Source organism: Danio rerio, chromosome 18, assembly GCF_049306965.1.
Source record: "Danio rerio strain Tuebingen ecotype United States chromosome 18, GRCz12tu, whole genome shotgun sequence".
In the NCBI taxonomy this organism is placed as follows: domain Eukaryota; kingdom Metazoa; phylum Chordata; class Actinopteri; order Cypriniformes; family Danionidae; genus Danio; species Danio rerio.
The window spans coordinates 15241987-15254778 of record NC_133193.1 but is presented as its reverse complement, the minus strand read 5'-3'; the positions used below and the strand labels follow the sequence as shown (position 1 = coordinate 15254778).

The following is a 12792-nucleotide window of genomic DNA, read 5'->3' as shown; positions in this document are numbered from 1 at the left end:
TATATTATAAAAATCCTTAGGATATTAAAATGATAATCTTCCTTTATAAAATTGTGTAAATTTCCAACTTTATATATACGTATACACTAGGGGTATCAAAACTAATCGTTGCTTTGATACACCGAGATGCAGATGCAAACAATTTGGGTTTGGATCAGTAATAATCATAAATGATTGTTATGTACTGACGTTATTTATCACATATGCGTTATATAGCGGTAGGTTACTATGGCGAGGGAGGAGATTGCTAGTACTCCCAACTGCTTAAAAAGCAGATAACTGTGCACAAATCACTGCTTATGAGTTTGCTAGTCTTTCACTGACAGGGAAGTACATCAGAACCTATAGCTAGGAAAAAATAAAAGCTGTAAACTCTCTCTCTCACACACACACTCTCCAGTGTCACTGCTTGCTGAACAGTGCCAGAGATGGGCTGACCATTAGATCCAATAGCAGCCTTCTTTGTTGAGCATGTGGTCAATCATAGGCATTTAAGAACTCGCTCAACAACATTCAAAAAGCAAGCGGGATAATATTTACATTTGTTTATTTGCTATAAATGCTCATGTTGTTCTGTGAATGTCCTTTAGTTTTGTTTGAAACATTCTTTCAGCAGATAATATTTAAAGGTACAGTACATATATCTGACTGCTTGTATTAAAAGGACAAAATTGTATTACAAATAAAATATAAATATATTTATAAATGATACATTTTATTATAAGTATTGTTGTGTTGCTTAATAAAATATCAAATTTTGTATGGAAAGCATCGTCAGTGTACCGTGATGCACCAAGATATCGAATTGAACCAAATCGTTCACATCATAATTGCAATCGAACCGATCTGTGAGACCAGTGTATGTTAACACCCCAAATATACACATTGACACTTATGACTGGTTTTGTGGTCTAGAGAAACATATTCCTTAAAGGCAATAATAAAATAATAGCCAACGCACAATTTGTCTCCTTCAGAATAATCTCGTATTAAACTAGAACACAGATACGACTTAAAATGTCCATTAAATAGAGGAGTTTAAAAGCCTATGTTTGGAAAAGCTATTTTTAAAGGGATATATTTTATCTCAAATGACTCATTGGCTATGGATGACTCTAAACGCAGGCAACAGTTTAGTGGAAATGCAATAGCACTTTTGCCTTTGAGAGCGCAGCACTGAGTGAAACGGTAAACTCTAAGTAAACTCTCATATCTCCCTCTGAGTGACAGCTAATCCAGCTGCGATTGTGTGGGATGCAGATGGCGTTCTGAACACCTGTGTTATTCCTCATGGGAACATATCTGTGTAGAACTGGCGGAAAAGATCTCTGAGTGACAAACACAGCTGCAACCTGGGATAAAAGCACAAAGCAGGTGAGAGCAAATTAAGTCAGGTGACAATTAAACAATCTCACTTGTGTTCTTGAAAGTTCCCTGTAAAACTCATGATCATCAATCAATCAATCAATCAATCAATCAATCAATCAAAGTGAGAGAGAAAAACACAGAGCTGTATATTTATATTATAAACTTAATATAATAATGTCTTAAATAATCCAATTTGCAGCTGTGTACATTGAACAAGAACGACAATACAAAGCTGTTTTAAATATATATGCACAGTTGAATCACTGCTAAGCCAATCAAACTCAATAATAGAAAGTAAATCTTATAGCCACAGAATGGTTCAATAAATATTTATCCATTTCTTCCTTGGTCAAGCACTAAAGTTTACTCTAAAACAAATAATTCAGATCATAGTTCAGTATTAGTCCATATTATGGCAGTCAGCATGGGATTGATCGACAGATAATGAGGCATTGTGGGTTTGAAAAGCCGCTCGGCAGCAGGGAGCAGGGGTCATCCTGTGAGGGAGACATTGGCGCTGGGAAATCCTAATGGCACAGACATCATGCCATTATGCTACAAATTACCTGCTGGCATTAGTGTCACCCTCAGCCCAATCATTTTCTGGCCAAGATCAATCCGAGCTGGGGTCTAGCCGGCCCTCCTCGGGGGCCTGTCCTGGCAATTAGCTATTGATTTTTTTTGCCTTTTATTTTCTGAGGCCAGCACTCCGCCGGCCCCACGCCACTTTCTCAGAGCTGCCACATCAGGCCGGAGGCTGCAGCGAGGCTGAGAAGGCGAACGGTCCTGTCAGAAGGTGAGGATATACAGGCAGAGCAGCAGGTATTCACAACCTCTGCCACAGAGCCGAGCATCACTGATTACAGGCTGCTGAACTGAGCAATGCCGTTGACAGAACACCTGAGCTACCACACAACCCACACAACAGCTGTTTGTGCATTTATTCATTTATTATTTAGAAAAAAAATTGTTTATTATACTGTAGTATTATTATGATGTACTTAGAAAAGCATTTATACAAAGTAAGATATACTGATCGTACTTTAATTTAATGTGCAATCCATGCTATTTACCTCATTAACTAAGACTAGAAGCTTAATAAATAAGTTGCTTATTAAAAGTTAGTAAGGAAGCACAGTAGATAGGTTTAGGAATTGGGCAGGATTAGGCTCATTCTGAAAATGTACCATTATATACATTTTTAGAGAGCACCAAATATGTCCCAGGAGCTACGTTGTTTTTGCAGTGTTTGTTTTCACAAATCCAGGTCACTGGATGTCACTGTCGACTTAATGACTAACTTACTAACTGATCGACTGACCCACCCCCCTCCTTCACTAAACCCAACCGATAGTGTTTTCAAAAGCACCAATTGACCAGCCCACCCACTTCCTACTTCCCCCAAATGATGTTTATAAAAGCAATAATAATAAACAAATACAGAAATAAATGCTAATTTAAAAAGCAATGCAGAAAAAAAGAAAAACGCATGCCTGACTTTAACCATATTATTCAAGGAAACCACATTCTCACACATTCTCACACTGTTATTTATTTTTATTTTTTGCCTTATATTTTTGTCTTTCTTTTGTCCGTTTTTCACTGGACTCGAACTCCGTTGTCGTGGTCATGACCATTTGTTTTGTACCTATCATTCTTTCTCTCTTTCTCCAGGCTCCTCCCCGCCTCCCCCCTCACTGTTTTGCGTGTGTCGTGTGAAATGTTTATTTTGTTCTGAATTGGGAGGACAGTTGCCTATAGGGGGGAACACAGCAGCGCTCTGACATTTCTGTGCGTAGTGATAACTGAGCAAACAGCTAGACTTCTGGCAGGCCTTTATTCACTCACCCTCTCCCTTTCTTTTCCCTCTCTCTCCATTTCCACAGGCTATTTTTGTTGGGGGGAATATCTTCATTTCTCAGTTGCCTTTCCCCTTGTCTGCTCTTTCGTTTTTCTATTTGTGAAGTCTATAAAAGGCTTCCTGGGTTCTTCATTGCACCTGTGATTTTCAGCACCTCAGAGGAGTGTTCAAGATTCAATACAAGTTAAGCTGTGTAAACAGCGCAGCTGGAACTGTGTCGATTAGATGGAAAATTATTTTAAACCATCCCACAGCTTTATAGCATATGTTTTTAAATATAAATCTGTATAGCTATGGATGGAATGGATGAATGGACGGACTGACAATCGGACGGATGGACAATCGGACGGACGGACAGACAGACATTTTTATGAATGCTCGTTGCTGGGACATATCGATTTCCATAGTAGGAAATAAACAACTATGGAAGTTAATGGGTGCCAGCAACCAGCATTTTTTAGAATATCTTATTTTGTTTTCAACAGAAGAAAGAAACTCTTTACTTGAAGCAGTTGTTTATAAAAATATCATGATTTTTTTTTTTTTATCAAGACATGATACATCATGAATATGAATTAGTTTGTATGCATGCTTATGACAGCTGTCATTAAGTGAAGTTTATTTATAAACAAATTTCAAGAGGATCATGTGCTTATGATTGACACAGCTAATGTACAAACCACCAATCAGACGTTTACTAACTCAGTATAAATAACCAAAGCATCTTACTTTTAGTCATCTTCATCTTGAAGAATCCCCCCTTCCACCCTTTCTCCTCTTTTTCCTCTATAGGGCAGCATGGCTGGCCAGTGGCTAGCACTGTTGCCTCACAACAAGAATGTTTCCGGTTCGGGTCTCTACCCGGCCAGTTGGCATTTCTGTGTGGAGTTCATGTTCACCCTGTGCTCCCGTGGGTTTTCCCTGGGTCCTCCAGTTTTATCCCACAGTCCAAAACATGAGACATAAGTAAACTGACTGAACAAAATCAACACCATAGTCAAATTCCACCAGCAACACACCCTCATAGCAATCCTTAAGCAGCAGGAGAAGGGAACCCCTCGTGTCATTGGCTTGGTTATAAGGCTCATAGTGGGTTCTCGATATTTGGTAAAGCGATAAAACCTCGAAAAATTTGATGGCACTACTCGCTGATGTAACATGCAAAATGATGGTTTATTTACAGTGTACAAGAATGAAAATAACCAAATATAAAAGAACAATAATTCAATTTGTTGAATAAACAAAAAGCTGATATATGAACAACTACACTATTATATACAAACAATTAACAAATTACTTACGGTATTGAGAAAGGATTGACATACAGTAGTCAACATTTGAAGTGGATCATCACAATGCTTTAAAGTTGTCCAAAAATTATTGAAAAACACCTATTCTTGTCTTAGGCCAGTTTTGAAAGAATTTTTTGATTCACTTCAAATCTGGACTACTGTATTTTTAAAGACAAATTCAGTTTGATCCACTGAAAAAAGTATCAGAAAAGCATTCCAATTATAATGGCTTTATGACAATCATGTTTATGACAGATTTATGACACGTCATGTTGTCTTGGTAATGTCAAGTTGTCATGACAAAGTCACCACAAACAATGTTATCTTTGCATTTAAATGCCATAACTGAGCGAATGACAGCTGTCAAAAGCATGCATAAAGCCATCATGTCATGATTATTAAGCTTTCACGACAGTTTTATAAAAACCCCTTCAAATTAAGTTTTACCAAAAACTCGAATAGGTTTTGAGGGTAGGGTGAGTAAATGATGACAGCAATTTTGCTATTGGGTGAACTATTCCTTTAATAATCAATTTATGTCTTGCCCTACATTTTGTTCGCATGAAATTCGGTTAATTTTAAATTGGCACTCTTTCTAACACCGTCGTCATAAACACGTGTGCACTCATGCATGTAGTCACACAGACTTGCAACTTGTTGAAAGGCAGTTTGCAGAAAGCTTGACTAATCAGTACCCATGCTGAGCCCTTTAATTTGTAACCTGTGCCAGCGGTCATGCTGATTAAAGCAGGTGGGGGGTAAGAGCCGAATATCTTAAACCCAAGACCCAAGTGGGAGGCCCCTGACTGTTGGTTCCAGTGCTGATTAACGAAAGCTTTGTTTAAAAGCACTCAATTCCCTTTTTTTCATTTCCTCTCAGGACACACACTGACATTGCACTTAGCAGAACCTTTGAAAAGAAGTGTTAAAAAGCAACACAGATTCATCCTCCCTTTGCTCAGGAGACGTCTACATAGCGGAGGTTACAAGCTGTGCACATCTGCACCCGTACATACACAAGCCTAAAGAGGAGAGAGGAAGTCACCAAGAAATAAATAAATAAATAATTGTCCCCTGCAGTGCACACCTGCACCCACAATGCACTGCACACATGCTCCTTGGGTAAAGCAGTGACAATGGCAATCTAAACAGGAACTCTGCACCTCTGAATCACTGGCCTAAACCATGCAATGAAAATGATGAAAGCAACTGTTTTTTGATTAATATGAAAGATAATGGAACTATAAAAAGTGCCACTTTTATTGGTGAACGGAGCAAGGGCTTTTCAAATAATCTACTTGAAATGTCTTCCAAAGAAAATGGTTTTAATTGAGAGGCAATAGACATTAAAATGGATCTACTCTCCATTAATCATGTATCTTTAACATTAAGGTTTCTTAAAAGGTGATAGACGTGCCAATGAAAATGCAGTGAAGAATTGGAGCCAAAAAATTTAATTTTAAAGAGGCACTTAGTCCTGACTGAAAAAAAGTGTTTTTATAGGAGACGTTGAAGAGTGCTGACCTTTATCTTTAATGTTCCTAATTAAAAAAAATAAAATAAAAAGTTAACTTAGCTAAAAATAAAAATAGTGTTCTGGAACTTAAAATAATGTAAAAAATATATAAGCTGCCAATGCAGATATGCAGTATTTGGCTTATTCCACAAATAATAATAATAATAATAATAATAATAATAATATTATTATTATTATTATAATTATTATTATTATCATCATCATCATCCTCATCATCATCATCATCATCATCATCATCATCATTATTATTATTATTATTATTATTATTATTATTATTATTATTATTATTAGAAAATGTTGTTTTATATTTATTATAAAATATTTATTTCAATATATAAGATCAAACACAGAGTTTCTAAAAATGGAAACAGTTCCTGGACATGCCCATGAAACACTGCTTGGCCTGTGGGTGTTTATCTCCTCCCCGGTTGCATGAAGGTCTAAGTTTAATTCCATTAAGTCTTTCCACCAAATTTCATTTCCTCTTTTGGCGATTAGATAAACTCACTTTGCTTAACTGAGTTACAGCAACTCTGGAAGCGGGTGGAAAGTTTCCCACTGTTAGGAATGCTCTTCTCCTTCCACCCAAATTCACTTCTGACAGAGCACAGATTAAACCACTCATTGGGTTAAACGTATCATGTTCTATCCAGCTACTCCATCTGGATCAGTTCATCCTGGTTTTATTACTGACATTTGAAGTTGACATCTGTTTGTTTGTTTGTTTGTTGTAATGAAAGCAGAGATGCCTAGGCTTCACATAGAAAACATTGTGATATGATCATTCTTGTCTTATAAAAAGAAGCATACTATATGTCCCCTTTAAGGATGTGGGTATACATTGTTTTAAGGGGACATATAGTATGCTTCTTTTCATAATATGTCAAATTATTTCTGGGGTCTGTGATTTTTCATCTCAAAACAGCCAAAAATAAAACATATTTATTTTTGGCTTGTCATTTGCCTCTATTTCTGTGTAAACAAAAAACATGCCTTTAAATGAAAATGAGCTGCTGTTTTCAAGAGAGGCCAGAGCCTAAACACGCTATTCTGACATTCCAGAAACAACAAAACAAATTCATCTTAAGCAGCTAAAGTTACAATACACAGCTTATTCAGTTGTTGCCAAACGCACCATACTTTTTTTTCCTTGTCAACAAAAAGGCAGTTAGGTGCGTCTGGCGTTTTTAAAATGTAAAAGCATGTTTGATGTGATCGTCCCTCTCACATGTTCAAAAAGTCAGATAATAATAGAAAGGAAGAGAATACAATTTTTAGATTGATCCAAGATGTTTCTGATTGGTTTGTGAATCCATTTATGCAGTTTCTGAAGTAATTTTGATTAAATTCTTAGACTAGCATGTCATTGCTCTGTTCTGACGTGCTGACAAAAAAAAAAATGCTATGCTATTAGTACAATCCTCTGATTTATTTATTTATTTTTTTTATATGTAATGAGCCTGTCCCGTGGCTATACAGTGAACAATAAACAGGCGTTTATGAATTACTCTGACTGTGAGCATAAATCTACATTGATGATATTAACTGAGGCATCATTTTGACCGTTTTTACATTTTGTAAATGAATAACTTTGTTAAAATAAAACCCACATATCTATACTTTCCAGACATTTCCTACATGTCTCCATATTTCTGTGAAACATTTTTATTTTATTAAAATTAGAAAACATAACACAGTTCCGATTATTTCTGCCTCAAACTACCATAGTGTCAAAATAACGCACACATTTCAGTGTAAGTTACTTTTTCCCATGCCTTTAATATGTGTGACAATAAACTTTCTGATAATATGTAAATCTAAACAACATATTCAGTGCTGTGAAAAAAAGAAAAAAAACTTGCTTTCCTAGCTGCTTGTGAAGTGAAAATGAGGTGTGCAGCTTTTGTAAACAGTCTAGCAACTCATACACATTTATAGGGTGTATTACCAAAAAGATGACATCTTTTTAGGATGACTTCACAAAAATATGATGATAGACATTCAAAGCTTATTTCTAATATCTTATTAGCAGTGCGGAATGTAAATATAGCATGACAATATTATATGTATGATAATAATAATAATAATAATAATAATAATAATAAAAATATTAATAATATTAATAATAATTTAGATTTCAATAATATAAATAAATAAATACATTAAATAAATAACAATAATAAAAAATAAATATCAAAATAAACAAATAATATTATATTAATAATAACAACAACAACAACAACAATAATAATAATAATAATAATAAATTCCAATAAAATTACATAAATAATAATAATAATAATAATAATAATAATAATAATAATAATAATAATAATAATAATAATAATAAAACTTCACAAAATATGATGACAGACATTCAAAGCTTAATTCTAATATCTCAATAGCATAACAATATTATATGTATGGCAAAATAATAACAACAACAACAACAACAACAACAATAATAATAATAATAATAATAATAATAATAATAATAATTATTATTATTATTATTATTATTATTATTATTTCAATTCTAAGAAATAAAAATAAATAAACAAATAAATAAACATTTAAATAAATAAAAGAAAGAAAGAAAGAAAAAAGAAAAATACATAAATAACAATAATAAAAATATTATAAATAACATAAATAAAAAAATAAACAAATAATAATAGTAATAATAATAATAATAATAATAATAATAATAATAATAATATTTAATAATGATAATATCATTATGTCTTATATGAGAACGGTGACTGTGCAATTCTAGTAGTTATAGAATTCTGGTAGTTCCAGTGTTAATGAGGTATGTGCATTTGAGCTACATTTGTGTTTTTATTATTATTATTTTGTATATGTATTATTATTGTTTTTGATAATTGTGGGTGACAAAGGTTGTTGGACTCCATAATTTTAAAGCAAGTTTTTGGTGACAGGCCACAAAAACTAACAATGGCAGAATAAGTTAAAAAGAAAGCAGCAACGTGCAGTGATGGGATCTGAGGAAATGTGGGGAAAATGATGGAAGGACTTTGGAATGGAAGTGCAGTACTGTGGCCTCTGAGGACAGGGTTGTGTCTCAATGAATTTCTTCTTCCTGGAGGGCAGGGGACTGAAGAGAGTGTGTCATGCAGTTTGTAAATGGTCCAATTCTTTTTTGATTTATCAGACACATCATGAAAACAATGTAGCATTCTCTGGTGGCGAGATAAACGCAGGCTGCCATTTGTGAGGGATGCTCACGATTAGCCCGGCGAAGCTATCTCTGTGGTGAGCGCTGTGAAGATACATGCTCAGCGATAATGTGCTTGCTCATTAGGGATGTCTTTTGAAAGTGTACTACAATTATTTTTTAAATAAAACATAATGTTTTTTGCTTTATAGCTGTGCTGTCAGAAAACAAAAGAGATTTGTTTGCAATGATGCCATGATGTAAACAATATTATTGTGTTACGTTCTCATCGCAGTAAGATGATTAAATCAATCAATTAGGTTGAGGTTTTGGGTGGGATGCAGAATAAGATCATACATGATAACTACTAATGAACATATGTTATTATCTTAATATAATGCAGGTAATAAGTAGGCCAGGCGGAATCTGCGGACATGTTTTGCTATTTCTGCAAAAAAAAAAAAATAAAATAATAATAAATTTTATATATATAATTTTTGTAAATTTGTAAAAAAAAAAAATAAATAAATAATTTTGTAAAAAAATCAGTGGATTTATGCGGAATGATTTTAGGTGTATCATAACTACAAACTTAATATATACCTAATAAATAATACTTTTTTAACTTTTATTTAATATTTACAATGCAAATTCAATTAGAACCACTTATTTGGTAAACAAAGCAAGTCTCTCATATAAAATACCTACTGAAAGACAGAAAATATTACTTTACACACTTCATTGTAAATAGATCAAGTGAACATTTTCATATTACTATTATTATATTGCAATAAAATTTGTCAAATTAATTTAAAAACTGAATAAAAATAAATTAACATTTACACAAGTAAATAAATAGACTCAACGATGGGCTTAAATATGTGGATTTCTGCAAATGCAGATTATGTGTGGGTCTAGTAATAAGCCAGCTGTAAAAAGAAGGACTTGTGACCTAAACTACAGTGTTACCAAGAAACGTTATCAGCATGATGGTGTACAAAACTATTTAAAGTCAAGCTACCTTCCGCAATCTTTTACCAATGGCAAAAATAAGTAGAGTTAGAATATTGCAATATCGAGCAGTAAAGTGTTAAAAGTTAAATAAAAAAATAATTCACAGAATACTTGAAAACTAATTGACTTAATAACAATTTTGTTAGGATTACAACTGAATTAGTTACAAAATAAATGTGCAAAATGATAAAACTCAAAATTATATAATTGTGCCCAGCTTAAAAACCCTAACCCTGCCATTGGCAATTTGACAATCCAATTTGTGCTCATGTTATATCCTCTTCTAAACAAACTTATTAAAACTGAGGCTTTTATGTTAAAGTCCTAGTTTAATTTCCACATGCTATTGATAATGTAGAAGACTTTAAATAACCTTGGTTCTCATATGAATGTTAATTTGTTAACATAATACACTTTCAAAATGATTATTGCTGCTTGTTTAAACTACTTATTTAAAATAAGCAAAAACAAATGAAAAGAAATTACGTTCAACCCACGTACATTTGTAAAAACAAACAAACAAACAAACAAACAAACAAACAAACAAACAAACAAACAAACAAACAAACAAACACAACTTGGTTAACCTAATTTATTTGTGTTGTGGACAACAGGAAGGAATTGCATGGAACCCAGCATTTTTATAGTGTACATTACAAACTGTGAAACCGGCCATAACAGTAATTAACCTCTGTGCTTTGTTTTTCTTGGGAATTAATGTGGTCAGAACTTTTTGTTAGGTTGCCACAGAATCGCGTCATAGCTCAATACCAAAAAGTTGACCTGATTTCAACTCTCCCTCATACCCACATCATCCAAGCACGCCGTGCTACTTTCACCTGAGCTCACCACCGGCTCCTGATGAAAATTAATGACTTCCAGCTACTTTGACACTCACGTTGGCGAGGTGTGAATGCATGGTTAGAATGTCTTTTTATCCCCTCCATTAAAATGAGACCAAAACCCCAAATCTGAGACATTCAAACTGCCTACAGCAGGACATAGCCCAAGGTGTGACTAGACAGCAGACTCCAAAATACACACGTAAGCCAACAGGCCTGAACTTTATCTGTACCTTTTAGAACTTCTTATGGCCATTTTGGGTAAGAAAGGTTAGCAATAAAAAACAATTGCCAATGAAGATTTTCAGTGTTTCAATTGCCTTTGCAAAAATCCAATATCCTTCCAGAATATTTTAAGTAGTTGTCATATTGATGAGCTTCTACGCAGTTGCTAAAGTGTTCAAGGTTGCTCCTAGGTAGTTGCTAAGACATTGCTAGAACATTCTGAAAATCTATTGTTTCAACAAAAATATGAGTCAAATATGGACAAGCCTAACTCTTCGGTTAAAAACGTCAAGCAAAAATGTTGTGCAGCCAATATAAGGCATTATATAGTAGCAGCACACACACTTAATAAAAATAAGAGAAATAAAAATACTGGTTGAAAGACTAAAGGTTGAAGCTGCTTAACTACTATACATGGTGACTGCTCTCTCTGTGTCAAACGCTGTTTTTAATGTACCTCTATGATCTTCAACAGATCAGTAAACATATGTAAATCACAAGAAATTAGAATTAAGATCACGTGGGTATTTAAATCGAGATTGCAATCTTTTAACGATTTACCATGCAGCTCTAATAGAAGCATCACACAAAAGCAGCATGAGATTCTTCACATCATTAACCTTAAGTATGCATAATAATAACAGAGATCCAAACACAACCAATGAGAAACAACCACTTATCATGCACTGAGTTCCATCAAACATCATCTCTCCAACCGATATCATCAAAGACTTCCAGACTCTTAGCTAACTCTCAACTTTCTTCTTCCAGTAATCAGTTCCCTAGATACATTCAGTTCAACCGCAAGAGCATGAACACTGTTAGGTCACAAAAGAGTACCTGTAGGGGAACCTTCCAGAACCTCCCCAGAGTAACGTGGCTCCTTGAAGACCGGTCTGTTGTCGTTCTGGTCAATAACAGACACGTCCAGGTCAACTGGACCCTCTACTAACTTGCCACTCAGGTCAGTGGTGGAAACCTGGAGCTGTGGGAGAGAGAACAAGACAGAATTATTGTACAAACCCACACATACACACACACTTAACGGAAAGACTAATTGGGAGCAGTTGGCAGAGAAAGTAAAGGTTTTTTTTCAATGCTTTCAGTGTCAGCATTCACTGTCACATTTGCGATGTGAGATGATTGGCGGATATTCAAAACTTAAAAATCAAATATTAATTTTATATTTAGATTTTCAAGACAAGATTTTTAAATGAACTGAAGGATGTTCCCACCTGTGGGATGGTAAATGTTAATGTCACGATCACCAGCAATTTAGCCCTTGCTGACCACTGGAAGTACTGACTATAACCTGAACTACAATTCTACACTACATTTCTTATTGAAAAACAGAGTAGAGATGAGTGTTTGTCTGAGATTGTGGCTGATCTGTGGTATGAGAGTCTGCTTCATTAGTGCTGAGGAGAACAGATAGAGAGTAAGAACAGATTGCTAGTTCTTAGAAATAAACTCAC

The 12792-nt window shown here is 34.3% G+C and overlaps 1 protein-coding gene across 1 annotated transcript in view; it reads right to left on the bottom strand.

Annotated features, from left to right (window-relative positions):
• Nucleotides 1-12792, bottom strand: part of cdh13 (cadherin 13, H-cadherin (heart)) — a 574628-nt gene that overhangs the window by 228760 nt on the left and 333076 nt on the right. The window contains exon 6 of the mRNA XM_068214885.2: nucleotides 12158-12302. Coding sequence (XP_068070986.2) covers nucleotides 12158-12302 — 145 coding nt within the window. The remainder of the gene's footprint in view (nucleotides 1-12157; nucleotides 12303-12792) is intronic.